This window comes from Lissotriton vulgaris, chromosome 2_1 (genome assembly GCF_964263255.1).
Source record: "Lissotriton vulgaris chromosome 2_1, aLisVul1.2, whole genome shotgun sequence".
Classification (NCBI taxonomy): Eukaryota; Metazoa; Chordata; class Amphibia; order Caudata; family Salamandridae; genus Lissotriton; species Lissotriton vulgaris.
Genome location: NC_141687.1, coordinates 232326910 through 232354393, shown reverse-complemented (window position 1 = coordinate 232354393; position 27484 = coordinate 232326910). Strand labels below are relative to the sequence as shown.

The following is a 27484-nucleotide window of genomic DNA, read 5'->3' as shown; positions in this document are numbered from 1 at the left end:
CACACCTCATCCAGATGGATTCACCAAATAAGAAAAGTATATTTTCACTTCAAGGTTTCGGCTTCCGCCTTCCTCAGGTAGCACAACATTGTTTGCTCAGTGGCTGCAGAGCTGGCACTGATGGATTTTCAAAAAGCATCATGAGTGAAAATTCCATTTATAATATGTAATCAGTGCAGTCCTGAGATATCTTGAGAGATGTAGTAATCAGGTGGTATTGTCAGTGATGTTTTGTCCATCTGGATGTAATAATTTTTAAATGGTACATCCAGAATTTCATCTAGAATTAGTTCTTCCTTTAAGACATGTTCCTCAGTGGAAATCTTCAAATCTGATAGCAAATGGTTCACAAAATTAAAATTATTGGGTACAGACTGGTCAACTTTCTTAAATAATGCTGATTTGTGGTTCCTGAATCATGTACAGCGGTCATTCACTGTTTTACCTACATATTGTTTTTTACAGTTTGGGCGTTTGCACTAAATCACAAAATCTGAAAGAAACCATTAGTTATAGATTCCTTACCTTAGAATTGCCCCCAGGCGTTAGACTGGATCCGGAGAATTTTTCTGTAGCAGTACCCCTGCGCATCGTAGGAGGTGTCTGTCGACTCCGTGTCCGTCGTCGTCTGGGTGACGTGAGGTGTCTACTTAGACACCGCCCCTGCACACTGATGTCAGTTATTTCTTTTTCCGCGCAAGCCAGCGCAGATCCGGAGAGAGATTGCCACTTAGTCACTTTTTGACTAAACTTTTTTCGACTTTTGTCGTCGTCTTTTTTTGAGTCCATCAACTCCTGGTAGCACGAGGGATGTCCCATTGTCGGACTGGCTGCAAGCCTTGTGACTCCTGTCACAAGTTGTCCACGACCCGGAGTCTCGCTCCGACTGTCATAGCAGGCATCAGCCAGGCCCGCTACTGCAAGGGGTTCGCCCTTCTCTGCACAAAGTCCTCAGACCAATCGGAAGAAGTTGGCACGGAATCGGGAATAGAAAAAGTAACATTTATTACGCCTCATGAGGTGGTGCTACGGTTCAAACAGTACCCTTCGGTATTGCAAGAAGTAGCACCACGAGCTAAGAAAGCATGGTTTATTTATATCCACACAGGGGCTCGAAAAGAAGGCGGTACAAACATAAGAGCACAGTTTATGTACATATAAGGCAATATCGAGAGGCACAATCGATCAGTGGGAGGAGCTAACAGTTTTGGGGGTCGACAAACACATTCCTATCTGGAACTAATCACGAATAGATGTGGACCCTACTTGACTTGCGCGAAAGTGAGGGATGCTAAATATAACTTGTTGCCTGGCAGATTTCAAGCGCCGTGGACAGGAAGATGGGACAAAGCACATGGTCGACACAAGGCAGCATGTAGCAGACAAGATGGCTGCCGTAAATACAAAATGGAGTCCGTTAAATGTCAAGATAACACCTAGAACTAAGATGTCTTCTGCTAATGCTTAATCCAATCGCTGTCAAATTACAACACGGCTGCTGGGCCATGAATACGAAGTCTTTGCGGGAGCAGTTCCGAATCTCTTGGAGGACCGGCAGTCTGCTCCGTGCCATTCCAGGTCCCCGTCGAGAGGAAATTCTCGGAACAGGTCGCTGAGCCATCACCACTCATCATCGAAGTCTTCGCACTCCTCGGGTAAGTTTAAGCAAAGAAAAAGGCAAAGAAGCATCGTCGCTCTTCGCCTTCTCCCCGTCCGTCGGATGATGCTTCGTGGGACTCGGCGCGTCGTCGCTCTGCCGCTCCGACTTCAGAGCCTGCTTCTGGGATGGCTCCACACTTCCCTTCCTTTCCTGTAGCCGGACCGTACCCTGCCCATCTTCAAGCTTTTTACGAGGCACTGCATAGCATCTTTGGGCAGCCTTCGGGCCCTGTGGACTCGGCTGGGGGTCCTGGGCTCTGGCCCCGGGGAAGGAGGGCCCCCAAGGATCCAGGCCTGAATCTCGATCGACGCCGGTCGTCGTCACTGTACCATCCCGACGGTTGTGCCGCCAACTGGCGTCGACTCCAGCCTCACTCCCGAGTTCGACACTGCCCTGGACCGTTGTCGGTACCGGCTCCTGAAGGTACGTTTGTGCCTCTGTTCGTTCCTGGCGTTCCTTTTCCCCCTGAGCAGCAGCCAGAGGAGGGTGAGGAGGACCAAGAGGGGTCTGTAGACCCTCTAGACGACCAGCTAAAAGAGCCGGACTGGCAAGAGGAACTCAGTGATTCCAGTGGTTTGGATACCTCCCCAGACCTTGGCATGTTCTCTCCCCGCCCCCACTTGGCTACGGAGGAGGGAGCCTCATACGCAGTGGTGTGGCGTAGGGCGTAGGACTAACCTCATGACAGAGGTAGTTCAACCGGCAGCAGCCTCGTCGGAGCCCTTGCTGCCCTTTAATGAAGCCCTCACTGATGTCCTTCTGGGCACTAGGTCCAAGTCTAGCACAGGAGCTCCTGTGGACAGGATGATTGCCAGACGCCACCGCAGGGTGACCCACTTTTCCTCTCCCAACAGGTGGTCCAAGCCTGGTCGTCTAAGGGATCATTCCCTACTGTTCCTCCAGATAAGGAATCCAGAAGCTGGACCACCTTGGAAAGAAGATGTTTTCTTCCGCCAGCATAGTGCAGTGGTAGTTGAACACCCCATTCCTCGTGGGCCGTTCTACCCATACGGTGTGGGATACGGTTGCCCAAGTGCTGCCACAGTGCCCGGATGAGACCTGAGTCGTTCTCACCCGCTCAGTTGCAGAGGTTCAAGACGCAGCTAAGTTCACCATTCAGTGTGGGCTGGATACCGCCGACTCTCTGGGCAGAATGGTTTCCATATCAGTAGCCTTGAGGTGCTACGCCCGGTTGAAGATGTCTGGTTTCTTGGGGGATGTCCAATCCACCCTTTTGGACATGCCCTTTGATGTCCATCGCCTGTTCGGTGACAAGGCGGACTCTGTATTCGAGCGGTTCAAGGATTCTAAGGCTACGGCCAGATCATTGGGCCTCGCGCCAACCTCTCGCCCCACACAGTCTGCATTTTGCTCTTTTCATGGCTACGAAGGGGTGCCCCACCACGTTCCACCCAGTTGAGCCACAGGGCCACGCAAGCTACCCAGTCTATGCGTGGCCACGGATGTGGGACCCAGCGATGTGGGTCTTGGGGCCAGCGGGAGGGTGAGGCAACACATACCTCCCCCGCAGCAGCCTCCAAACTCTCCTAGTCCGACCTTTCAGGGCTGCCAGTGGGCGGCAGGATTTGCCATCATCTCCCCCACTGGCAAAACATCACGTCAGACAGGTGGGTTTTGCAGATAGTCCAAAGGGGCTATTCCCTCCCCTTCATGCCACCAGCACTCCATAGCATGGCGGAGGTCGAGTGGCCCTTCTCCGTCAGGAAGATGTAGCTCTCTTGGCCATGGGATCTATTGAACGGGTCCCTGTGCCAGAAGTAGGTCGTGGTTGCCATGCCCAATACTTTCTGGTACCCAAGAAGGGCAAAGGTCTGCCTCCTATCTTAGACCCCAGGGTCCTCAACGGCTTCCTCCGCTCAGGTTCTCTGTCGCTTAGTTCAAAATGCTCACGTTGGCTCAGGTTCTCTCTGTCCTTGATCCCGGAGACTGGATGGTAGCGTTGGACTTGCGGGGCGCCTATTTCCACATTCCCGTCCTGCCAGCCCACAGGAGTTAACTACGGTTCACAGTAGGCCACAAGCATTTTCCGTGCTCCCTTTTGGCCTTAGCAACTCCCCTCAGGTGTTCACGAAAGTGATGGCGGTGGTCGCAGCTCATCACCGCAGATCAGGGGTTCAGCCTTCGCCTATCTCGACGACTGGTGTTTGAAGGCTCGCCCCAGACTGTCTCCCACCTCCAGACTATAGCGGACCTTCTGCATTCACTGGGGTTCAATATCAACGTGTCCAAGTCACACCTAATTCACTCTCGGAAGCTCCTTCTCATCGGAGCAGTTCTGCATACATCGCAGTTTCGGGCTTATCCTCCTGAGCAGCGAGTCCTGGATATTCGGGCTATGATACAGATGTTTCCGCCTCTATCTCAGATTCCGGTGAGAATGACCCTAAGGCTGCTGCTCCTCCTGCATCCTGCTTGTGGAGCATGTCAGATGTCATATGTGGGTTCTACAGTGGGACCTGAAGTTCCAGTGGGTGCAGCGTCAGGGGAATCTCACTGATGTCGTCCAGATCTCGGAGGGGACTGCATGTCAATTGCAGTGGTGGCTCCCGAACCAGGATTGGGTCAATGGCAGGTCCCTCTCCCTTCCACAGTGGTGACAGTTGCGTCACTCCTGGGATGGGGTGGCCACATGGGAGAGGCGGAGATCAGGGGTCTCTGGTCTCCTTCGGAGTCCGGAATCCACATCAATCTTTTGGAGCTCTGAGCTATCCTTCTTGCACTGAAGGCATTCTTTTCTTCTCTCAAAGGAAGAGTAGTGCAGGTGTTCACGGACAACACCACCGCCATGTGGTACTGCAACAAACAGGGTGGGGTGGGGTCATGGACCCTATGTCAAGAGCCTCTTCACCTTTGGACATGGCTGGAACATCAGGGCATTTCCCTAGTGGTTCAACACCTGGCTGGTTCCCTGAAAGCCAGGACGGACAAACTCAGCCGCCGGTACATGATCAATCGCCAATGGCGTCTTCACTCGGAGTTGGTGCAAGGTCTCTTTTAGCAGTGGGGGAGAGCCTTGGTTAAATCGGTTCGCCACCAAAGAGCACGCGCTATGTCAGCAGTTCGCATTGTTTGCTCACTGAGTTTTTCGTCACAAGTGGAATTGTGGCCTCGTGTACGCCTTTCTGCCTGTACCACTTCTACCCAGAGTGCAGAAGAAGATCAAGCGTCAATGGGCCCAAGTCATTCTTGTGGCTCCGGATTGGGCACGAAGAGTCTGGTACCCCAAGCTCTTGAGAATGGCCATCGATCCTCTTATCAGACTGCCTCTTCGGGAGGATCTTCTGTCGCAGCACCCGAACCTGTCCCATCCTCCACCTCCTTGCGTGGAGATTGAGCGGCGACAGTTGACAGTTTTCAACCTTCCTCCAGAAGTCTGTAACACCATATTGGCAGTCAGGCGTCCCTCCACTAAAACGGTATACGCCTATAGATGGAATAGATTTGTGGCATGGTGCACAGCAAAGGCTGTGGATCCCCTTTCTACCCCTCTTTCAGAGGTTCTCCTCTTCATTCTCTGTTTGGCCCAGCAGGGCTCTGCTCTGGGCACTCTTAAAGGCTACCTTTCGGCCATCTCTGCCTTTCTTCGCCTTCCTGAACAGCCTTCTCTTTTCAAGACCCCAATTATAAATAGATTTCTAAAGGGCATTACTCATCTCTTTCTTCCTTCTCCTTTTGTAATGCCCCAATGGGACTGAAATCTTGTTCTTACTTATCTTATATGTGCTCCATTCGAGCCCCTACATGATTGTTCTCTTCGTCTTCTTACTTTGAGGACCGCTTTCCTGCTTCCCATCACCTCTGCTCGCAGGGTGAGTGAGCTTCTGGCTAAGCCCTCCAGGCCTTCCTTTCTTGCTGTTCATCCTGACAAAGTGGTCCTTTTCACTAAGCCCTCTTTTTATTAAAGTGGTTACTTCTTTCCACAGAGTTCAGACCATCAAATTGCCCACCTTCTTCCCGCCTCCACACCCTTCCAAATAGGAGTAGAAACTCCACTGTCCTGACCCAAAACATGTGCTGTCCTTCTAACTTTACAGCACTAAAGATTTCCAGGTGGTTTAACAACTCTTCGTGGGTTATGTGGCCGCCACCAAATGTTGGGCTGTGCACAAACGTATCATCTCTCAATGGGTTGTCCTATGCATCTAAATCTGCTATCCTTTGGCGAAGAGGGAACCTCTAGTGGGACTGCGAGCCCACTCTACCAGGGCGACAGCACCAACTAGTGCTTTGGGACGTGGAGTTCCTCTGATTAATATCTGCTAGGCAGCCACGTGGGCATCCCTGTACACATTTACAAACATTACTGCCTAGAAAGCCTAATCCGGAGAGACATCTTTTTCATCCAGGACTTCCTGGTGTGAATCTATTCTAAGGTAAGGAATCTATAACTAATGGACTCTTTAAGATGAACAAGTTACCTTCTGTAACGATGTATCTGTAAGAGACACACATTATTTATAGATTCCTTACCGCCCCACCCATCCTCCCCATTCTGCGAACTGCCATCTAGTGATAGGGACTTCCTTGCAGGGCCCTTGTTTTGTGCACCAGTGATCAGTGTCTTGCATGGCTATTTGCTTCTGGTGTGGAAAGACGTGTCAGAACTGATGTCAGCACGCAGGGGTGGCTAAGTAGACACTGCAGCGTCATCTGGCGACCACAAAGCCAATGACAGACGTGGAGTCGACAGACGCCACCTATCGACACGCAGGGGTACTGCTACAGAAATATTCTCCGGATCCAATCTGACGCTTGGGGGTAATTCTAAGATAAGCAATCTATAACTAATGTATGTTTCTTACAGATACATCGTTATTGAAGGTAAGTAACTTGTTCATTAATGCATGTTGAGAGGTGTGTAAGATGTAGATGTCTTATTCCATAGGTCGTTCTCAACAGAACTAGTTAATGATGATGTTTGTAAAATGTAATCACATGTGATGCACCTTTTAGAATTGCAGCAATGCACCTCTGCAGTTCCAGATTGCTTGAGTTTTGCTCCCTCAATAAGAGATCGAAAATTGGGAGCTCTGCAGTAAACAATGGCTGGCGGTTTCTGAAAAACCTTTTGCAATTTTTCACAAGTGGATAATAAGTGAAATGTCTTTTTAATTATGTTGATTTAGTTGGGAGCTTATGGATGATGGTCAACCACAAATGGGATTCTGTCACTTTTATTTCTGCTGTTGTTATTACCCAGGCTAGCACTTTTTTGGAATACCCAGATTCATTATTGCACCTGGGGGATATTCTAAAGCCACGGAATATCCAGTGAAAGTATTCACTGGATGGAACAGGACTTGTGCTACAGATAACTGCCTTGTTGTTTTGACTGCTTTGCTGGGTAAAACCTTTAATGTCGCTCTATTTGCACAGCTTTATTTTACTGTTGAATTAGACTCTACAATCAAACTTAAGTTCAAAATGTTTATCATTTTGTTATGCAGTTGCAGTGATGCATATTTCTTTGACACTGCAGTAATGACAATATCTCCTGTTTGTTGAAAAAGGAAAATATTCAACAACAATTTCCTTCAACATCCTGCAAAGTGCACATTAATTCAAATCTCCAGTCATCACAGTATAAACTTAACAAATTAACTATACAATACTAGATTATAAGGTAAGCATATAATATATCAAACACAATCAATCAATCAAAGACATTTATAGAGCGCACTACTTACCCGTAGGGTCTCAAGGCCCTGGGGGGGAGGGGGGTGCCGCTACTGCTCGAACAGCCAGGTCTTCAGCTTCTTCCTGAAGGAGAGGTGGTCTTGGGTCAGGCGCAGGTCGGTCGGGAGGGAGTTCCAGGTCTTGGCGGCCAGGTAGGAGAAGGACCTTCCTCCTGTAGTCGCTCTTCGGATGCGGGGGACGGCGGCGAGGGCGTGGTTGGCTGATCGGAGGTGGCGTTGGGGAGCGTAGAAGTTGATTCGGTTGTTGAGGTAGCTCGGGCCTTGGTCGTGTAGGGCTTTGTGTGCGTGGGTGAGGAGGCGGAAGGTGATTCTTTTGTTGACGGGGAGCCAATGCAGGTCTCTCAGATGTCCGGAGATGTGGCTGGTTCGTGGGATGTCGAGGATGAGTCTGGCTGAGGCGTTCTGGATCCGCTGGAGTCTCTTCTGGAGCTTGGCGGTGGTGCCGGCGTAGAGGGCGTTGCCGTAGTCCAGTCGACTGGTGACGAGGGCCTGGGTGACGGTCTTCCTGGTCTCGGTGGGGATCCACCAGAAGATCTTTCGTAGCATGCGTAGGATGTTGAAGCACGCCGAGGAGACGTTGTTGACTTGCCTGGTCATGGAGAGGGAGGAGTCCAGGATGAAGCCCAGGTTGCGTGCGTGGTCTGTCGGTTTGGGTGCGGTGCCCAGGGCGGGAGGCCACCAGGAGTCGTCCCAGGCGGAGGGTGAAGAGCCCAGGATGAGGACCTCCGTCTTGTCTGAGTTCAGTTTCAGGCGGCTGGTCGTCATCCACTCGGCTACCTCTTTCATCCCTTCGTGCAGGTTGGCTCTGGCGGCGGCGGGGTCGTTGGTCAGGGAGAGGATCAGCTGAGTGTCGTCGGCGTAGGAGATTATGCTGAGGTTGTGTTGGCGTGCGATGGCCGCGAGGGGGCTCATGTAGACGTTGAAGAGGGTGGGGCTCAGTGAGGATCCTTGAGGGACGCCGCAGATGACTTCGGTGGCCTCTGACTTGTACGGTGGTAGGCGGACTCTCTGTGTTCTTCCGTCGAGGAAGGAGATGATCCATTCCAGAGCCTTCTCCTGGATTCCGACGTTGCTGAGGCGCTGTACTAGGGTGCGGTGGCAGACAGTGTCGAATGCTGCGGAGAGGTCTAGGAGGATGAGGGCCGCTGTTTCTCCATTTTCCATCAGGGCTCGGATGTCATCGGTGGCGGCGATGAGGGCGGTCTCGGTGCTGTGGTTGGCTCGGAAGCCAGACTGTGAGGGGTCGAGGGATCCATTCGTCTCAAGGAAGGCGGCCAGCTGCTTGTTGACGGTCTTCTCGATGACTTTGGCTGGAAACGGGAGGAGCGAGATGGGGCGGTAATTCTTGAGTTCGGTGGGGTCCGCTGTGGGTTTCTTGAGTAGAGCGCTGAGTTCGGCGTGCTTCCAGCTCTCAGGGAAGGTGGCGGTGTCGAAGGATGTGTTGATGATGTCTCGCAGGTGGGGTGCGATGACATCGTCGGCCTTGTTGAAGACGTGGTGAGGGCAGGGGTCGGTCGGAGATCCGGAGTTGATGGAGTTCATCGTGCGGACGGTGTCTTCGGTGCTGATCGGAGTCCAGGCGCGGAGGGTGGTGGTGGGGGGTGGTGGTTCGGTCGTGGTGTGCGTTGGTTGGTTGTTGAAGCTGTTGTGTATGTCCGCGATCTTGTTGTGGAAGTATGAGGCGAGGGAGTTGCAGAGGTCTTGCGATGGGGTGATGTCGTTGTTTCCTGCGCTGGGGTTGGATAGCTCTTTCACGATGTTGAAGAGTTCCTTGCAGTTGTGTGCGTTGTTGTCCAGCCGGTCCTTGAATGCAGTTTTCTTGGCGGCGCGGATCAGCTGGTGGTGCTTCCGGGTGGCAAGCTTGAAGGTGGTCATGTTGTCCGGTGTGGGTTCCCTTCTCCAGATTTTCTCGAGGGCTCGGCAGTTCTTCTTGGAGCTCTTGAGTTCGTCGGTGAACCATGGGGCTTTCTTGCTGCCGGGTCTGCTTGGCGGGGTCCTCAGCGGGGCGAGCTCGTCCGCGCAGTTGCTGATCCACTTCGTGAGGTTGTCGGCGGCCTGGCTGGGGTTCGCTGAGCTGGCAGGAGGGTGCTGGCTCAGGGAGGTGGCGAGCTGGTCGGCTGTGATCTTGTTCCAGCTTCTGCGGGCAGCCTGTTGTTGGTGGTGGTGGGTCGTCGTTCTTTTGAAGGTGAAGTGGACGCAGCTGTGGTCCGTCCATTGAAGCTCTGTGGCGTGGCTGAAGGCGATGTCTGTGCTGGATGAGAAGACTGCGTCGAGTGTGTGTCCGGCGAGGTGGGTGGGGGTGGACACCAGTTGCTTGAGTCCAAGGTTGGCGAGGTTGTCGAGCAGGGTGCTGGTGTTGCGGTCATTGTTGTTCTCCAGGTGGAAGTTGAGGTCCCCCAGGAGGATGTAGTCAGCGGAGGGGAGGGCATGCGGGCTGACTAAGTCGGCGATGTCCTTGCTGAATTGGGTGCGTGGTCCCGGAGGTCGGTAGATCAGGGTGCCTCTGAGGGTGGTCTTCGGGTCGGTGTGGATCTGGAAGTGCAGGTGTTCGGCGGTGGTCAGGGTGTTGTCGGTGCTGGTCGTGATACGGATGGTGTTCCTGTGGATGATGGCGATGCCTCCTCCCATCTGGTTGGCGGTGCGATCCCTCCGGGTGATCTTGTAGCCCTCTGGGATGGCGATGGCGATGTCGGGAGCTGAAGAGGCGTTCATCCAGGTCTCCGTGAGGAAGGCAACGTCAGGGGCTGTGGTGTCGAGGAGGTTCCAGAGTTCGATGGCGTGCCTGTGGACGGAGCGGGTGTTGAGCAGGATGCACTTGAGGTGGGTGCTGCTGATGTTCGACTTGGCGGGTGCTGGTGCGAGACCACTTGCAATATACTGACTTAATCGCAATTCGTGATTTTAATAGTTCTCATCACAATGTTCCCTAATTAGTGCAATGTACTGTAATATTAGGTGCACCTTATTGTTTTCCCAAGACAACAACTCCCTACAGTCAGTACCGTGTTTTGCCATTCGGTGGATGGACTAACCATAAAGCTTCTGGCCTTTTGTTTACAATTTGTGTCCGCATTGTATTTTGATAGCAGGCCATGAAGTAGTTCTTATTTTAGACTGCAGATGTGACATGACATATAGCTTGCAATTGAGAGCCACAACATACTTTTTGAAGTATTTAATTTGCTGACAGACTGACGTTTACATTGCTGAATGTTTTCTGTTTATGTTTAGGAAGGCCTTGCTCTTTGATGCGTTAGACTGTTATGTCTTAGTGCTATTAAGTATTTTTAGGTTTCGACCTGGCGAGGGGCACACAGTGCCCCTCCCAGATCGAAAACTTTTGTCTACAGTAGGGATGTTCGGACCGCCTCTGTTTCCCATTGGCTAGCTCCATAAATGGAGGGTAGCCATTGGGAGACAGAGACTGTCAATCACGCTTTCTCGGGAAAACGCGATTCGGGGGCGTTTCTGTGTCTTTTTTTAAGTACCGCCCTCTCCTCTTCCCATTGGCTGGAATTTTACCTTCCAGCCAATGGGAAGGGGAGAGCGCGAAAAACACGCCCCCGAATCTGCCGGCCGGGACACCCCCGTGACGTCATTCCCGCCCGCTGTCCGTGTCTTTTTCACCCCCCTCCCGCCCGCTGTCCGTGTCTTTGTTTTTGCCCCCCTCTCGCCCGCTGTCCGTGTCATTGTTTTTGCCCGCCCGCTGTCCGTGTCATTGTTTTTGCCCCCCTCCCGCCCGCTGTCCGTGACTTTGTTTTTGCCCCCTCCCGCCCGCTGTCCGACAGTGTTGCATATTTTAAAACCTGCCCTTCATACAGGCAGACAAATAAATGCCGGTCACAGAGGCAGCACTGCCAGTTCTCCCGGCTGTTAAAGGCTGGAGCTGCGGGCGGGCGCACGGGAAGCAGACTTCTCCGACCAGGTTAATCATTGAAAAGTGAAGGCAATTCAAGTACTGTACGGAGAAAAAATTAGTCGGCAGCCTGCACGTCCGACGCAGATAAGATCTCCGTTTCATGATTAACTTCGGCAGGTTCAAATATTTGCTGAGCCAGGGATTTCAGGTGGGGGAGGTTTCGCGACAGAGCCCGCCTAAGTAAGAGCTGTCATCAGCTCACAAGTGGCCAATGCAGGGCCGGCTCTTTTTAGGCCGCTACGTGAGAAGGCCATTGTGCGCGCACCAAAAATAGCCTCACAGCGCAATATTCAAGCAACCAGCGGCCGCGTAAGGCACCGAGGGCAGGAAACGCGTGACCTCAAACTGCAAAAAATAGACCGCTTGCCCAGCCGCAAGTCTGCCCCTTTCAGAACAATATCGCAAACGTGCTACAGGTCCCTCTGCTCCCGGGGAGTTTGGCGGCCCTTAAGAACGCCCAACACAGAGATAAAACCAACCACAAAGAACAAGCTTTCTAACAAGACACGTAAAACCTCCCAATTTGAAAGATACAATAGGAATTTGACACAGAAAGGACCACAGACAAACAAGCATCCCAACCTCGGACAACAAGCCTAGGCACTAAAAAGTCTTGAGACTTTTCCTGCAGGCAGTTTCAGAAGGGCCAAAACGAACAGCATTCGGAAGCTTTTAAAAACGCATGGGTATTCCACCTCGTCTGGTCTAGAGTTTTAAGGTAATATAAAAGGAGTTATTCATTTCCAGTGGCAACTGTTGTCCAAGTGGAACTTTTTATATTTAAAAGTCAAATGGAGGATTCAAAACCACCAACAGGGACAGTTTTGTTCCAGCTATCTGCTAAATATAGGCTTGTTTTTAATTGTTACCAAACTGAAGGGTGCTTGAAAACCATGGAGAAACAGCGGAGATCTTACAACATGACTCGTTTTTGCTGCTGGCTCCATTGAGTTGCGTCATCCCCACATCACTTCTGTGGGGCACGAGTACTCAAAAGGATCCCGCCAAACTGAATGCAGGTTAGATGTTAAGTTTGTTGTACTAGAGGCTTTTTTATTTTATACAAATATATTTTTAAGATGGTTATAAGTGTGTCGAGGGTGACTTGGGTTGAATGGTCTAATTTTTCTGTTGCTTGGTTCGTAGAAACTGTTTGTGAGTTATAATTTTAGAACTTGCCTTTTTTCGCCCTTGAACTGTGCCATTTTTTTACTTTCATCAGTGGACCCCTGTGTATATGCACTACTACGGTCGGTAGCCATTTTTTAGGCTGCCTTTCTTTTTAAAGTCCGCTCTATGTTTTCGATTTTAATGTGATGTGTTTTTCAGTATTTACCTGTATTTTGGTTTACGTTACGTTCTGTGGCATTACTAGAACGGTGATGAGCCTTTAAATTGTAACCTTTTCTTATGTGAGGGGTTAAGAGTGTGTAGTGTGTTTTTTATACCCCCCCCCTACAGACACACACCCACCCACCCCATAGAGGGTTAGCGATCCAAGAAATAAACGGGGGGGTGGGGGGAGCGAGGCTGTGCACGAGCCGAGTCCCGAAAATCTTTAGCAAGTAACATCCTGTAACAAACCTGCCAGGCTCTCAGATTGCGTATATGACCTTTCCAGTGTTCTTGAATGCTTGAGCATGATGCTTAAATGTTTTTAGTGTGAAAGTTAGAATGACGCTTTCCCATAAACTTAATAAATTATCCCTTTTAGTGTAAATGTATTTTGAATTCTCTAACACTGGAGGCAGCTCTGCAAGGTTCCGAACCCAAGTATGCCACCATGTGTAAAAAGCTAAGAGGGAGATTAAAAAAAAGTCGGTTTAATTAATTTTCTATTTGCATGGAAGCGGTGAGTTTTGAGTTGAGAACCTACAATGAACATTTTTTTGTGCAAAATTACAAAATCTCTTCGGAATACATTGGGAATGTATGCTACCTTTCTTCCTTTTGTCACCAGCAGGTTGTATTATGGGACTTGTAGTTTCTCTTTTTGACTCTTCGGGAAATGGTCATTGGCTACTAGAATAAATAGATGAAAGAGAAACGGGACACTTACCTGGCTTAGTTTTTCCTTAACTTTGGTGCTAAGTATAAGTGAGTAGGAAGGACTATCACTGTCAAATGGTTGCTGCTGCAAGATGTTCAATTGCTGCGAAATTGTGACGGCTCGCAGATATCTTTCTTGCCTTTGCTGCTGAAGCACTCGCTCACCTGCCTCTTCTCTTGCTCTGCTGATCATCTGCTCCTAATCCCTGTCTGTCTAGGCTCGTACCTGTCCCCCAGATTCCCAACCCCTTAGAGGCCTTTCATTTGGCCTTCCTGCTACCTGTATGGCCATCTATCCCTGTGGTTCCCTGAAGGCCTCTTGCCTATCCCTCTGGTCTCTGGCCTCTCTCCTGTCTCTTTGGATCACTTTGTGACTTATCACCGGCTCTCCCAACTCTCTGCCTGTCCTCTCATGTCACCTTCCTGCAGTTTTGTGTGCAGTGGCAGCCGCTGCAATTTGAAAGTGGTAGGGTGAAAGACTTTGGCCTGCGAGCGTAGGAAGCGAGCCAAAAATGTCTCCGGGCTATACTGTGTAGTTCTCCCTCGAGAAAACAATCTGGTGTTAAAATGGTGCATTTTCTAGGGCATTGCATGATATGCCCATGTCCTGTGAATTAACAGACTGCCTCTCTCAGTATATTCTGCTGTTTGGTGTCTTGGAGAGCATGAAGCAGTCTGGACACCTTGCTGGCTCGGCCCCCACTGTGTAAAAAGATGTCGCGTTTAAGATAGAACAAGTGCTTTCACAAATACATTTTTGGTAAAATTCAATCAGATTGTCTCTAGTGTGCAAATTTTTTCAAAGTTTGCTTTATTAGGACACATTTCAAAACTCAGCTGGTAGCATCCTTGCATTATCTCTACATCTTTGGCTCCTTGAAGCTTCAAATGAATAAATCAATTCAGCCATACACATTGGTTTCCAAGCAGCCTTTACTTTTGCTAACTGGCCAACTGCACATGTGGCTTGTTTTTTTCTTTCACTGTTTGCCGCTCCTATGACTTGATGGCACAGAAGGCCCCTGGTCCCTTTCCTTAGAGGCCACCCAAGGTCATCATTCAATTATACTTTTGATAATACAATTTTAAAATAATGACTTGCACATTCGCTTCACTTTTTTTTAACGGACTGGGACTTAATAGCACCATATATATGCATGTCACTATGTATTCCCCACACTAGGCAAAACCGGATTTAATTCTTAGATTGGCTGATTATACAGTCATATGAACTGTTCACATTAACTGACTGAGTTACCATGACGTAATACTGCAATTCCCAATGTTTTTGTTTAGTTGCATGTATTTTTCATTGTAGGTCTTGTTTTTACCTAAAAGTGAAAGGCTAACAAAACTGCTGCAGAAAATGGTGGCCTTTTTTTCACGTCACAGACCACATCCCCATTATCAAGCAATGCCTGCAGTAAAGTCCTTCGCCATTTGCACCCTGGATAACAGTTCCCATACTTTATTTGAATGTACCTCAATGTGAGCCACTGGCAGAGCTTGTAGCTCCGTGCTTACAGGAGAAGAGAGTTAAGCAGACGCCAGGTAATGGCAGTCTTCTGCTCCAAGTCCTGTTATCTTTCCCGTGGTGAGAGGTTGATGACTGTCAACACACTGGTCCCTCTATAAACTATTTGCAGTCCAATCTGAAACTCGCAGCTGCTCAAAACCAATTTCTCTAAACAGATACATACTTTTGCTCACAGAAGTATGCAGTGTATCTGAGTACAAAGTGCTGTCATATGTAAAAAGAAGCATTTACAATGCTACGGTTTCGCCTTTGGAAAAGTTTGAGCTATTGGCATTGTAAATGACAACATTTGTATTTATGTGTTGGTTTTGAAAACGGATAAATAAATGGCATTGTCATTTACATTGCCAATAGCTCTAACTTTTCCAAAGGCGAAACCGTTGCATTGTAAATGCTTGTTTTCCTTTGCATGTTAATTTGCTTTAAGCAATGACTTTGAGGCTTTCTGCAAGAGGCAATAACAATACTGGTCTGTGCTATGCATTATTGTGCTCCGTACACCATTTTAGTTAACCATTTACACACACAAACTTCATTTTCTGGCTCCTGTGCACGATATTCTACTGAGAGTACTGCTTTCACTGCTAATGCAGTCAGTTTGGTAACGGCCCTGTGCCCAGCTTCCATATTGTAGCCCAAAATTATAATTTATTGTGAGATTTCCTTTCTAGTTCTTCGTCACCCAGCTATTACCAAATGCTTCTCCCAACGAAAAGTCAGCCCCTTTGGCTTTTTTTGGCTAACAATCTGTCCTGGAGTCCTCAAATGGTATGCAGCCTCACCAGTGCATGTACATGGTTTATTTACTTCCTCTGCCATCTCATTATGCTCCTTGGAAGTGCTTCATCCTGAGGCTGGCTGCTTGATATGGTAACTAATGTTCCATTGTATTTCCGTCATCTGACCGTTACCTGTACATGGTTTTCAATCTGTCCTGTAATGTGCAAACATATGCCTTCATCCTTAAGCATTTCGAACCATTTCAGGTATGCATTGTTCGTTTAGCATTCTTCTGCATGTTTAGTGAGACTTGTGAAACACTGGCTTGGCATGGGTCATGTTTTGAGTCCGATTTTTGAATCCTTCTTTTCCTATATTTTTGTGTCAACGTCTCAACTTGGTGTTTGGACTGGTCAGAATTTTTTAACCCTTTAGAACCATGTTCTCTTCTGTGGTGACAGGTTCTGACCCTGCCCTTATTCCCATAGAGAGAATGTAAACTTCTTTGTTGCAGTTTAAAAGCGTTGGAATCCGTGGAGGCTTGAAAACTTTTAAAGTGGTGGGGCAAAAATTCCTACACTGTGCTTCCCAACCCCAACCCCAACCCCCAACACCTTACAAGCTCTCAAACTGAACACACACAATAGCGCTTATGCGTACGAAGACAGTCACAGACAAACGCATGCACCCTCTGGAACACAAAAAACGGTTCTATCTAAGGTTATTTACCTTACATCTTCTCTGTTTCTCTGCCGTTCAGCCAGTGAGAGTAGAATGTTAGTGTGAATGGTGATGTCATTGGAATGTGTGGTATGCTGTGAGTTGGACTGTCAGTTGGATCCTGGGCTGAGCAGCAGAGAGGCTGCTCCTGGTTGGGTTTGATTATATCTTTACTGGAAAACCTATTGTTACAAAGAAGAGGCGCACACGTATAGTTTCAGGAGTCTTCTTTATTCCATCTTCACACCATCATAGGTTCCAGTCAGCTGGAGTCAGCTGTGGAATCTTCACACATTCTTGCCAGTGCTGTACCAAGGAGGGAGAGGGCAAAGGGGGCGGAGCAAACCAAGAGATTACAACACATCTCCTTACCAAGGGAACAGAAAGGGAAGCGAAAGAAGAGAGGGTACAGGGCTGTAGCATATAGTGGAAGAAAACATAACAATTGACAAAGTCCGGGGACCACTTGAAAGCAAGTGACTCTAAATGTCAGCATTGAAATGTCAAAGCGTGCCACTAAATATAAGACAGTTCCTAAGTGGCACAGTAGTCTTTAGCCCACCGGGGTGTAGTTGTGGGTCTTGACGACCTACTCAGGGCTACATCAGTCGTACCACACCTTTGCGTCTCTGCTTTGAGAACATACATTTCTTTGTGAGGGACAATCCTGTCCACACTCCATGTTTGCCGTTGTCCAGCTGGGCTACATTCCTACCCACTTTGGTTACACGCATGGGTTCAGAGAACCTAGTGGCATCCCTCCTCCTAGGCTTAGGAAGGTCTATACGGACCCAATCCCCTTCCCTTACCATGCTAGCTTTCACGTGTTTGTCTGCAGTGTACCTTGCTTCATACTTGTTTTGGTGATTTCTAATACGCTCTCCAATTTCTTTACGGTTAACATGGCAATTGGTTTGCCTATTGACTGGAGGTGACAGCCTGGTTTTAGGTATCCTCCCTTTTAAAGAACTGAAGGGAGGCACCCCTGTGACTAGGTTACGGGTAGTGCGGTAGGCCCAGAGTGTTTCCTGTAGTGTTTGTGCTGCTGAAATGCTTAATAACTTAGCACGTTGTATACCTTCTTTTATCATATGGTTCATGCGCTCTACCAACCCTTTGGCGCGGGGGCAATAAAGGGCAGTTTTCTGGTGGGTGATGCCCATATCAGACAAGAATTCCCTCATGCTCTCCGAAGTGAACTGTACCCCATTGTCGGTGATTAAACTGTCAGGGATGCCTTCCTCAAAAAAGGTATCTTTAAGGAAGCTTATGAGGACTTTTGTGTCAATTTGGTGGACACACTTATAAACCACCCAGTAATCCATTGTGCTATGCACGCGTGGGTTCGCATCCCATCCTCGTCGCCAGTGTTACAAAGAAGAGGCGCACAAGTATAGTTTCAGGAGTCTTCTTTATTCCATCTTCACACCATCACAGGTTCCAGTCAGCTGGAGTCAGCTGTAGAATCTTCACACATTCTTGCCAGGGCTGTACCATGGAGGGAGAGGGCATGGGGGGAGCAAACCAAGAGATTACAACACCTATCTAACCATCTAAGATCAATATACGTATCATCTGTAACTTAACCAAGTGTACTGGAACTCCTTACCTACGACACAACATAAATTGGCGACGAGAGGGATCAAAACTACTCGTGAGGATCTTCTTCAAGCTTCAAAAAGGTTCTTTCACTCAAGATTATACTTATAAAGAACCCTCTTAAGGATTTTGCGCCCTGCTGCCCCACCAGTGTCCAAATTCTCCGGACAGCCCATTGACAGGGCGTAAGTTTCCTGCTACCTGCTTCTTCCTGCCTCATAACTACCACCAGGATTCTGACTGGGCATATGTTTCCTGCTATCTGCTTCTTCCTGCTTGATAACTGCTGCCTGCCTCTGATACCTCTGCATGCCTCTGATAAGGCATATCATTCATGCTACCGGTTTCTTTCTGCCTGATTCCGCTGTCTGCTTTTCACTGGGTGTATGTTTCCTGCTCCATATTTCCTGCTGCCCGAATTCTGCTGCCATTGACACCCTGCTGCCACTTGTTAGGTGTATACTTCCATGCTACTTCCAAATCTAATAAGCTCAAGTGGCAAATCCTTACTGTAAGTGCAGCCTTATTTCCAGCATCTACAGCAGTGAATTTATGGGATGAGAGAATTATTTTTGTGCTGTGTGCCTTGTTCCTTGCATGAACTCGGACTTGAACTTTGTGCTGCACATTAATTTTAGCTTTACCTTTCTGCCAATTTGGACTCTGTGCTCCCGCCATGGATCTGGCGTTTCTGTTACTTGTGGAACTTTTCACTCCTGCACTTTTCTCACGGATGTAGATTCATACTCTGCCACTAGTTAGGGAGCGTGAGAGAGGTGCTCCCATTATTTTCATCTTTATCTTTTATCTTTCATCTTTGTTTTACATCTTTATTAATTAATTTTCGACTCTGGTCTCAACCTGTAGCATTTGAATTTACTTCCTCAGCGTGTGCACACTTATCGTTATTAACGTGCGCCATCCGCGAGGATTCTTTAGCTGTCATGCGCGCTCTCGATCTCGTGAGAGACCTGCCTGATCTTCCTAACGTCTCTGATATCGATGTAACGGCGGATTTCCAGCTGCTTGTTCATGATCTTTACACCGACGTGCCTGGAGCCATCCGGCGTGCGCCATCCCGTCGTGCCGTCATCTTGATTGGAGATTTCTCTGACCCAGTTGGTCTACATCTTCGTGGAGCTAGATGATCAGTTAAGTGTTTTGGGCACACTTATTTCTTCTATGTATGCCCTGACAGCCTTTTGTACTTAGAGACGCTATTCAGCCTACATTGTTGCATATTATTACTCTGTCAGGCATTTTACTATAATTTCCTGCTTCACTTTGGATTCTTCTTGCTGATTACTATTTGACATCCGTGGAGCCACTTTTCAGTGGGGAATTTGGGGGACATTATTTTGCGATCTTCAACCACACCCTTTCAGATAAGAGATGCTTTGCAGCTCTCCTTAAATGCTGAACTTCAGGTTACACTGGTTACACATGCAACCTGTTTTTGCCTCATTCTTGGCTCCCATTATTACTTCTACTTATACCTGCATTGATTTTTCTGATTTTTTTGCTATATTACCATGCTGTGGCTTTACTTATTTACCTGTATTGATTTATTCTTGTAGGTACATTTTATCATATTACTATATACATTCTACTGTTATTAATCTATTTTTTGCTAGGCATGCAGGTTGTCATACGTTTTCTGTCTGTATCTTGATGTGGAGCATTTCTCCTTATTCCTCTGATTCTTTACTTGATTTTTACTTACAGTGCATTTGTTTTATTGTGCGCGGGTTTTCATATGTGGTCTAACTTGGGGTGTGTCTGTACTTTAGATTTGCTGTGCGGTGCAGTTCATCCAGATTGCATTTTCTCTACATTTTCATTTGTGGTCTCACTTTAGGTGTGACTATACTTTTGTTTTATGTGTGGTGTAGCCCCTCCAGATCACATTTTCCTTGCACTTTCATGCGTGGTCTAACTTGAGGTGTGATTGTACTTTTATCTTCTGTGTTGTACAGTTCACCCAGATCGCATTTTCCTTGCATTTACTCTTTGGGGATTTACTATAATGGGTTTCATCATTTTATACTTTTCACTACATGTCTTTCTTTTGGGATGATGTGTTAGGTGTAGGCCACCTGTTTTGCTTTCCTGTTGGGTGTTTCCACCTTTTGCTTGATGTCGTTTTGGGTGTAAGTTACCTGTTGTTTTTCTCTGTTGGGGGTAGTCACCGGTTATTTACTTACGATTGCTTTTTGGTAGGTTGTGGTCACCCGTTATTTACTCATGGTTGCTTTCTGTTTGGGTGTTCTTCACCTGTTGCTTTATCTCTGGTAGGGTGTAGCCACCCGTTATTTACTTATTATTGCTTTCTGTTTGGGGGTGTGTCATCCTGTACTTTCGTTCTTGTTGGCTGTATGTCACTCTTTTACTTACTTAAAGGTTGGGTGTTTTCTATTCCTGCTTTTGTAATTCACCTCTGCTTGCTTTCTGTTTTGGGTGCTTGTTACCCATTGCTTACATTTGTTTGTGTCGTTTTCCTTCTTCCTATTGCTGTGTTCAGTGTTTACATCCTCTTCGCCAGTCTGGCCAGTTGGTGTAGTTGTGGTGGTTACATTGGTGCACTATTTCTTTGTTAGTTTTCGTGGTAAGCCTCTTTCTTGTTCATGTATGTCTTTTTCTCTGTTTGCTTTTCTGTTCTTTTACAATTTCCTTCCTTTAGAAATGTTTTGCTTCAATTTTTTGCTCTGCTAAGGAAGAAGTCTTTCCTAGTTTTCAAATTCCTTTACTTTATCTTAGTGTTTTACTCATTGCAAATAAGAACATGTAGTGTAAATGTAAATGTCTCGGAGGGTCGTCAATTCCCCTGTCCTGCAGAGCCATAACACTATAGAAAATCGCAGCAAAAGAACTGGCAAAATGCGACTCTGCCAAGCAGCCAATTAATTAGCACATATTTCCCAAATGTATTGTCATATTCATCATTATTTTAAAATAATAAGTGTCCCTCTATTGTGATATTGACCTTAAGTCCTTTTATGCTTTTAAAATGTATACTTTAAAGCATTGCGTTTCATGATGGCTGTCCATCCTTTTATGATTTTTAATGAATCGAATAAAAGTCAATTTTGGCTTTGACTTTGACTATTCATTGCCATTCTGTTCACATTTTGTATTTTACTACATGTTTTCTTTTACTTTATTGCTTCCTTTTAATTTCACTTTTCTACTTGCTTATTTTAGCATGTTTTCATAACTTATGTGCAATTCTTCTTCTGGCAAGTTTCTTTGGTATTACTGCGATGTTACTGTTATGTTACTATTTATACTTGCTTTCTCGTTGTTCATTTTTATAAAGAGGGAAGGTGTGTTATATCTAAGGTTATTTACCTTATATCTTCCCCGTTTCTCTAACTGTGCTGTTCAGCCAGTGAGAGTAGAATGTTAGTGTGAATGGTGATGTCATTGGAATGTGTGGTATGCTGTGAGTGGGACTTTCAGTTGGATCCTAGACTGAGCAGCAGAGAGGCTGCTCCTGGTGGGGTTTGAATACATCTTTACTGGAAAACCTATCTAACCATCGAAGATCAATCAACATATCTGTAACTTAACCAAGTCTACTGGAAGTCCTTACCTATGACACAACACAAACACACACTCATACAAACACAAAACTTACCTGCTTCTTTTCGACATGAGCGTGTATGTTCTTTTATTCCTGACTTCTCCATCTTCTTACTCCAGCTGGGCTAGCCGAGCACCAGTACCGGCTGTACGAGCTTCTGCCCAATCAGAAGCCAGAATAGAGTTTAAGGTACCGAGGTAGACTTTTTTTTTCTATATTCTGACTTCTTATTGGATAAGTGAATCTTTAACAAATGGTAACCAGTGACATGAATGGGCGCTCAGCTAATTCGGGGGTAGTACACCGTTTAAATTCTCCCACAGTGCTTCAAAGGGGGTGAGAGGTTGGTTACCATACAACCCCACTACAATCTGCAATTGCAGATAAGAAAAAACACACCGTTCTTCCCCGAGCACTCATACGGTAGTCAATAAATGTCCATATAAGGATCCTCTTCCCAAGAATATTTTTCAATTGGTACTGATCAGTCCCATTTTCTTCCAAATTGATTGTTTTATTCCAGAATTTCAATCCATAGAAGTGGGACGCCGGTTGCAGTGTCGAGATCAGGACGCTGTCAGGATAGAGGATCACGTACTCGTGACGGTCCACTGTGTACATCGGAATTGAAGCAAGGACATTTACTTATTTCTTCTGCGGTTTATGGAATGATGGGAATATTTGTTACCTACTATGGGCTAAAGTGACTGGGATAGTGTAACACGGAACACGAAGTGGAATGGTGGAAGCTCAATGATATAGATTCCTTCCCTCCTTCCCCGCAGGACGAGGAGGATCCTTGGCAAACGGTGTCGGAAAGAAATCTGCGCGGCGCCTTTAACTGGACGTATGATCCCCAGGAAGCCCCAACCCACCATGACGTCAGCTTCGGGCATTGGTGAAAAACGCGGAAGTCACAAAGTCGGTGTGTGACATCACCGGAGAGGAGACATGGAGATCGGAAGAGAACGCAGAGAAAAGTCGGTGTTTGCCCAGAGGAGAAGTAGACGAGCCAGGAGGCCAACGGACCCGTGCTGCGCCGTGCCACACTCCCGAGGGAGGAGTGTGGCTGAGACAGGTACGGGAGAAGTTTGCGAGCTGGGTGGGGAGGAGGAGTGCAGTACCGCGATAAGGGGTACACTCTTCCAGTAAATTCCCGGTATCTTATTTCCCTTGTCTACCTCCCTTACCTTACCCACAATTCATTGTAGATAATCACGAGTTGCGGTGTCCCTTCACTACCCCGGTTTCCCATGGTGTAATATCAGTGCGAGGACAAACATTAAAACGGACCTTATTTGTGTTTCCCTTCCCGGTCACCACGAGAGAGGCTTCAACTCCTTTCAGTAAAAGAAGGGCCCCAGACAAGGGTGAAAACCGGTCACTAAAGGACGGACACAAACAGAGGCACCACGGATCCAGCAGAATTTGCCAAAGAGAGACTGACATTTCATCGAAAAAAACTGTATATGAAAATACAACCAGCGTTACCAAAACAACGTTCACAGTCTATTACTGACCCCCCCCCCCCCTTACAGATAGTGATTCATGAATACACGACGGCGGACATTACAGAACGAGTAATCTGATCCGTGAGGACCCATGAGAGGTTAATCCAGACTACTGATGAATTGAAGGTCTAAATAGTATTTATGTTGACTGACAACATACTGGCAAGATACTATAAGAGCCCTGAAGAAGTCAAATGTGCTAGATTGATGCACAACGAAATAAGTGTTGGCTGCCTTTTTCTATGTATTGAAATTCTGGAATAAAACATTCAATTTGGAAGAATTTTGGACTGATCTGTACCAATTGAAAAATATTCTTGGGAAGAGGATCCTTATACGAACATTTATTGACTACTGTATGAGTGCTCGGGGAAGAACTGTGTGTTTATTAGATAAGCAGTTGCATGATTGACAAAGCCCTGAACCTCTATTATCTGCCCTGCAATACCTGGCGCTAGTGCAGCATGTCAGATATGTATTGTGTCTATGTGAGGCCAGGCTGTAACAAGCCCCACCTGACACATGTGCATTAAAATCAGTGAAGCTCTCTTGCTGGTAAAGCTATATTAAAGCTTTTCCATGCAAACAAATGATCTATGAGATCATTTATTTTCATGTAAAATCTGTAACATGACAAGCAATTAGTGGAACAGCGAGGCAGTGAGTCGCCGTCCTAGTGAGTTGCCGCCCTGGTGCCCCCTGTGGGCGAGCAGCACCGATTTTAATATTTCACGAGTTCCTGTTAACACCATGGCTTTTAGCCATTTTCTATGAAAATTGTACTTTCACATGCAAAGTTTGGCTCCATTTAACAAATTGTTCTTGGAGAACCCGCCCAGCAAGCTCCCGTAATTGTAATTAATATTGTAGTTATTTGTCAGAATCGGCATTATCTGCTGCCATGACGTTAGCAGTGCAGTACTAGAAAGGAAGGGCTGATATATCCATTTTAAGACTTTCCAAGCATAGTGACATGAATTTGGGGTTCAGCCTCATCCCATACCATTTTCAGCTGCGGAAAGGCATCCAGGATACTAAAATAAAAAATAAAAGAAAGTGATACAGCCATATTGACATTAAGCTGCTTGCCAAATCAGCAGAGACAAACATTACTTCTTCCAGATAAGATGTGTTAATGGTCATAAGTCCAGAAAATATAAATAGTCTGAAAGGTGACCACTGAAAAATTAAACACAGCCTGTAGAGCCAATGGATGTGTATGCCAGGTAGGCAAAATCGCCATTGCCGAGCACTAGTGGATGGTGAAGCTGTTCCTGCTGATATTTTCCCATAATGTCTTCCACTTCACTTTCTGTATTTCTCTTCCCAAGATTTCTTTCCCACCGTATCATGTATCTTGATTTTGTTTCCATCCCCTGGTTTGGAAGTAAGTTAAAAGGGGCCATCAAGAAGGTACTTATAAAGTTCTCAGATGTCAAATATCTTGTTGATGTCTGTATTAGTATGCATTGACCCAGCCAGAATCACATCTAGCAATACCTTAGATCTTCTCACAGGACCAGTACAGATCCTTTTCTACGGTCCTCAGAGCTTTTAAATTTAAGGAGCCTCAAACATATTGGATGTTATCCTACAATTTTCTGGCCTTGGTTTCTCATATGTGTGGCCATTATAGGTCAGTGGAAACACTGGTTTATATTGCGTCCGGATCAGTGGAGACAAACATCTTTAAGACCTTCCATACTACAATCCCGCCCTAAATCTCAAGTAAGATACTTGCGACCTTTCTGCAGTGTATGTTTTATGGCCTATCCCTCCTTCGTAACCATAGGACGTCCCAGAGAGCTCTTCATTGCACTGCTCAATCCGAATGAGCCACTGTTCATCCAGTTTTCTCTGAACCCATTCCCTTAAAATGGGCAAAGATTCCACCCTGCTATAGGCTTTCACGTAAGGAAATCCATATCTCTTAGCACTCTTACCAGGAACAAGGCCAGTTGAGGCTGCTTCCTTGACCAAGCAAATTGTGAAAGAAAACACGAAATCTACATAATTACAATGTGAGATGCTTGAGTTGATTTTTATCATCTGTACCTGGGGATGTGGTTAGAGCCATTATAAATTCCTGGCCCTTTATGGTTGGTGAAAGCAAGGTGCGGTGAACTGGGTCTAGTACGTAGAATAATCAGAAAGTTGAAGCACAATTGTTTTAGGTCAAAAGAATCAGATCGTATTTTGCCAATCCGGTTAGAAGAAATATGGGTACTAAGTCATGAGTAGTTTTAAATACAAGTGTTAACTTGTAAAGAGGTCTCTTTTGTTTTGTTGCAGAGAGCCACACATGCCAGTAGCTGTGGGAAAAGGTGGAAGTGGGCTTCGAGAGATAGCAGTGTTTTAGCGACAAGGTTTAGGATAGTGTACAGGAAATGAAAGGAATACGAAGGGATACAAGGAAAGTGTTATAATAATCTGGTTTATTTAAAACCGGGACATTTATCAATGATTTGTATCTGTGGCATGTGTTGAATGACTGAACCATATAATTCTTAGTACCGTGCAGCATTAAAGTAATGGCGTATAGAAAGAACAAAAGTGTCATCGGGGTAGAGCCATAATGAACTAAAAGGGTAGTGCTTTTGCTGTGGATGAATTGGAGGTCCGTGTTACTGAAAAAGATTGATTTGGGAGGGTCGACTGGCCAGTGACAGTGTTTTATGTCAAGCCAGTTTATTGATGTTGCCAGAGATTTAACCCCCCTTCATGGCTCATCCACTGCGCATGAGACTCTTCCTCACACTGTTAATTTTCACATTTTGGGTGGTCACTGTAGTCTTGCTTATGAATCCCAGTTCATAACTCTAATAATCTGAGCATGGGCAACCTTTGGGTTAACTTTGACCCTGTGGTTGAATGGCATCCCACTCTCCTTCACCCACAGGAATTGGGCTCCTCCTCCTTCCTTCCCACTCCCCTGTTCCTTTAATTTCTGGGGGGCTTGTTGTAAGGAAGGCTGTTGACACATAGCCACTCTCAGTCCCACTTTTCCACCTGTACTTGCCTGGAAAGAAGGAGACCTATCGTAAGGAAGACTTTTGATTCATACCCATTCTCCTTCTGTATGGAACGAAAGCTGGGTTTTATATCTCCACGCTCCGGTCTCTGCCTTTTTATGTACACACTGCCATTCTCGTGGGTGTTGGAACCTTCCGGCAAATACTAGTCCCTTCTTTCACGTGGCCACAAAACTTGATGTCCTTCTACTTTCTCCTCCCCAGCAGTCCAGCACTGTCTCTGTGTTCTGATGTTTGTCAGATGTAGGGCTGACTCTCTTGCACTGAAACCTTCCCATTTTTCCTTCACAGGTAAGTGAGTTTGCTTCCCCACTCTAGAGCGGGTTTTCTGGTAAAACAAATAAAATAAACATAGCTATTTTATTTTGGCATGCTGCAACTTGTTCTCAATGGTTGTTGGACCTCCTAAACTCCCAATCACAGCCTGTCTTGGACACTTTTTCCTTCCAGAGCTTGTTGTGAGGAGGTGAATGTAGACACCGCCTCACAAGGAGATAAGAGGAGGGCCAGCTAATGGCATAGCTGGTGATGTTTGGAGAGTTGAGGGAAACTTTGAACCATAATAACCATGGAGTTGATACTTGCTACCCTGCTATTGCATATACATTGGTATTAGTTACATAGTGATGCACTGCTCTAAAATATGCTGCAGCTGGTGCGAACAACTGATCTTTTGTGAATTATATTTTACAGTTTGACACTTTTTTTTATACAGGAGCTCAATGAACTTGTCTTAAAATACCGGGAGGATATCATTGGTGTTCGGACTGCAGCAGACCACCTTGAAGAAAAACTGAAAGCTGAAATTCTATTTTTGAAAGAACAGATTCAAGCAGAACAATGTTTAAAAGAAAATATTGAAGAAACGCTGCAGTTAGAAATAGAAAATTGCAAAGAGGAGATTGGTAAGGACCCTCAACATAGGGAGAATGTATAGGACTCAATTTGCTGATGGTATGACATTCTTAAATGTCTACTGTTTAGGAGGGGAGAGGAAGTACATTTGGGTGGGGGTGGATGCCAGCAGGCAGACAAGGACTACTGAGCCCAGACCTGAGTGAGGTGTTTCAGTTTGTGTGCCACCGACGTCTTGGTATCCGTCCTCCTATTGCTCTGCAAACTGGGCTAGGTTCAGCCCTTTCTGTACTTGACTCCAAGAGTAGTTAGGGCTAGCTGTCAAAAGCTTCTCAAGGAGGTAGTGTGGGGGACCAGATTTCTGACCTCCCCCATTAACACAGACACAACAATGTATTGTCCAGCCCAGTGCTTGTTTTTTTATATATTAGAAAGTACTGAAATATGACAGTAAATTAAATACTGCAATATTCTGTCGGAATAGCAATTGCATGGCTGTAATCCCAGTCACAATCTTCATTAGGGCACTACACCCCCTCACTGTACCCGCTCACAGTTCTAGGACATCTCTAATATCTAGTG

General features: G+C 46.6%; 1 protein-coding gene across 1 annotated transcript in view; it reads left to right on the top strand.

The window, feature by feature from the left end:
* Positions 1–27484, top strand: part of RABEP1 (rabaptin, RAB GTPase binding effector protein 1) — an 899286-nt gene that overhangs the window by 655311 nt on the left and 216491 nt on the right. Inside the window, exon 14 of the mRNA XM_086954813.1 lies at positions 26763–26952. Coding sequence (XP_086810939.1) covers positions 26763–26952 — 190 coding nt within the window. The remainder of the gene's footprint in view (positions 1–26762; positions 26953–27484) is intronic.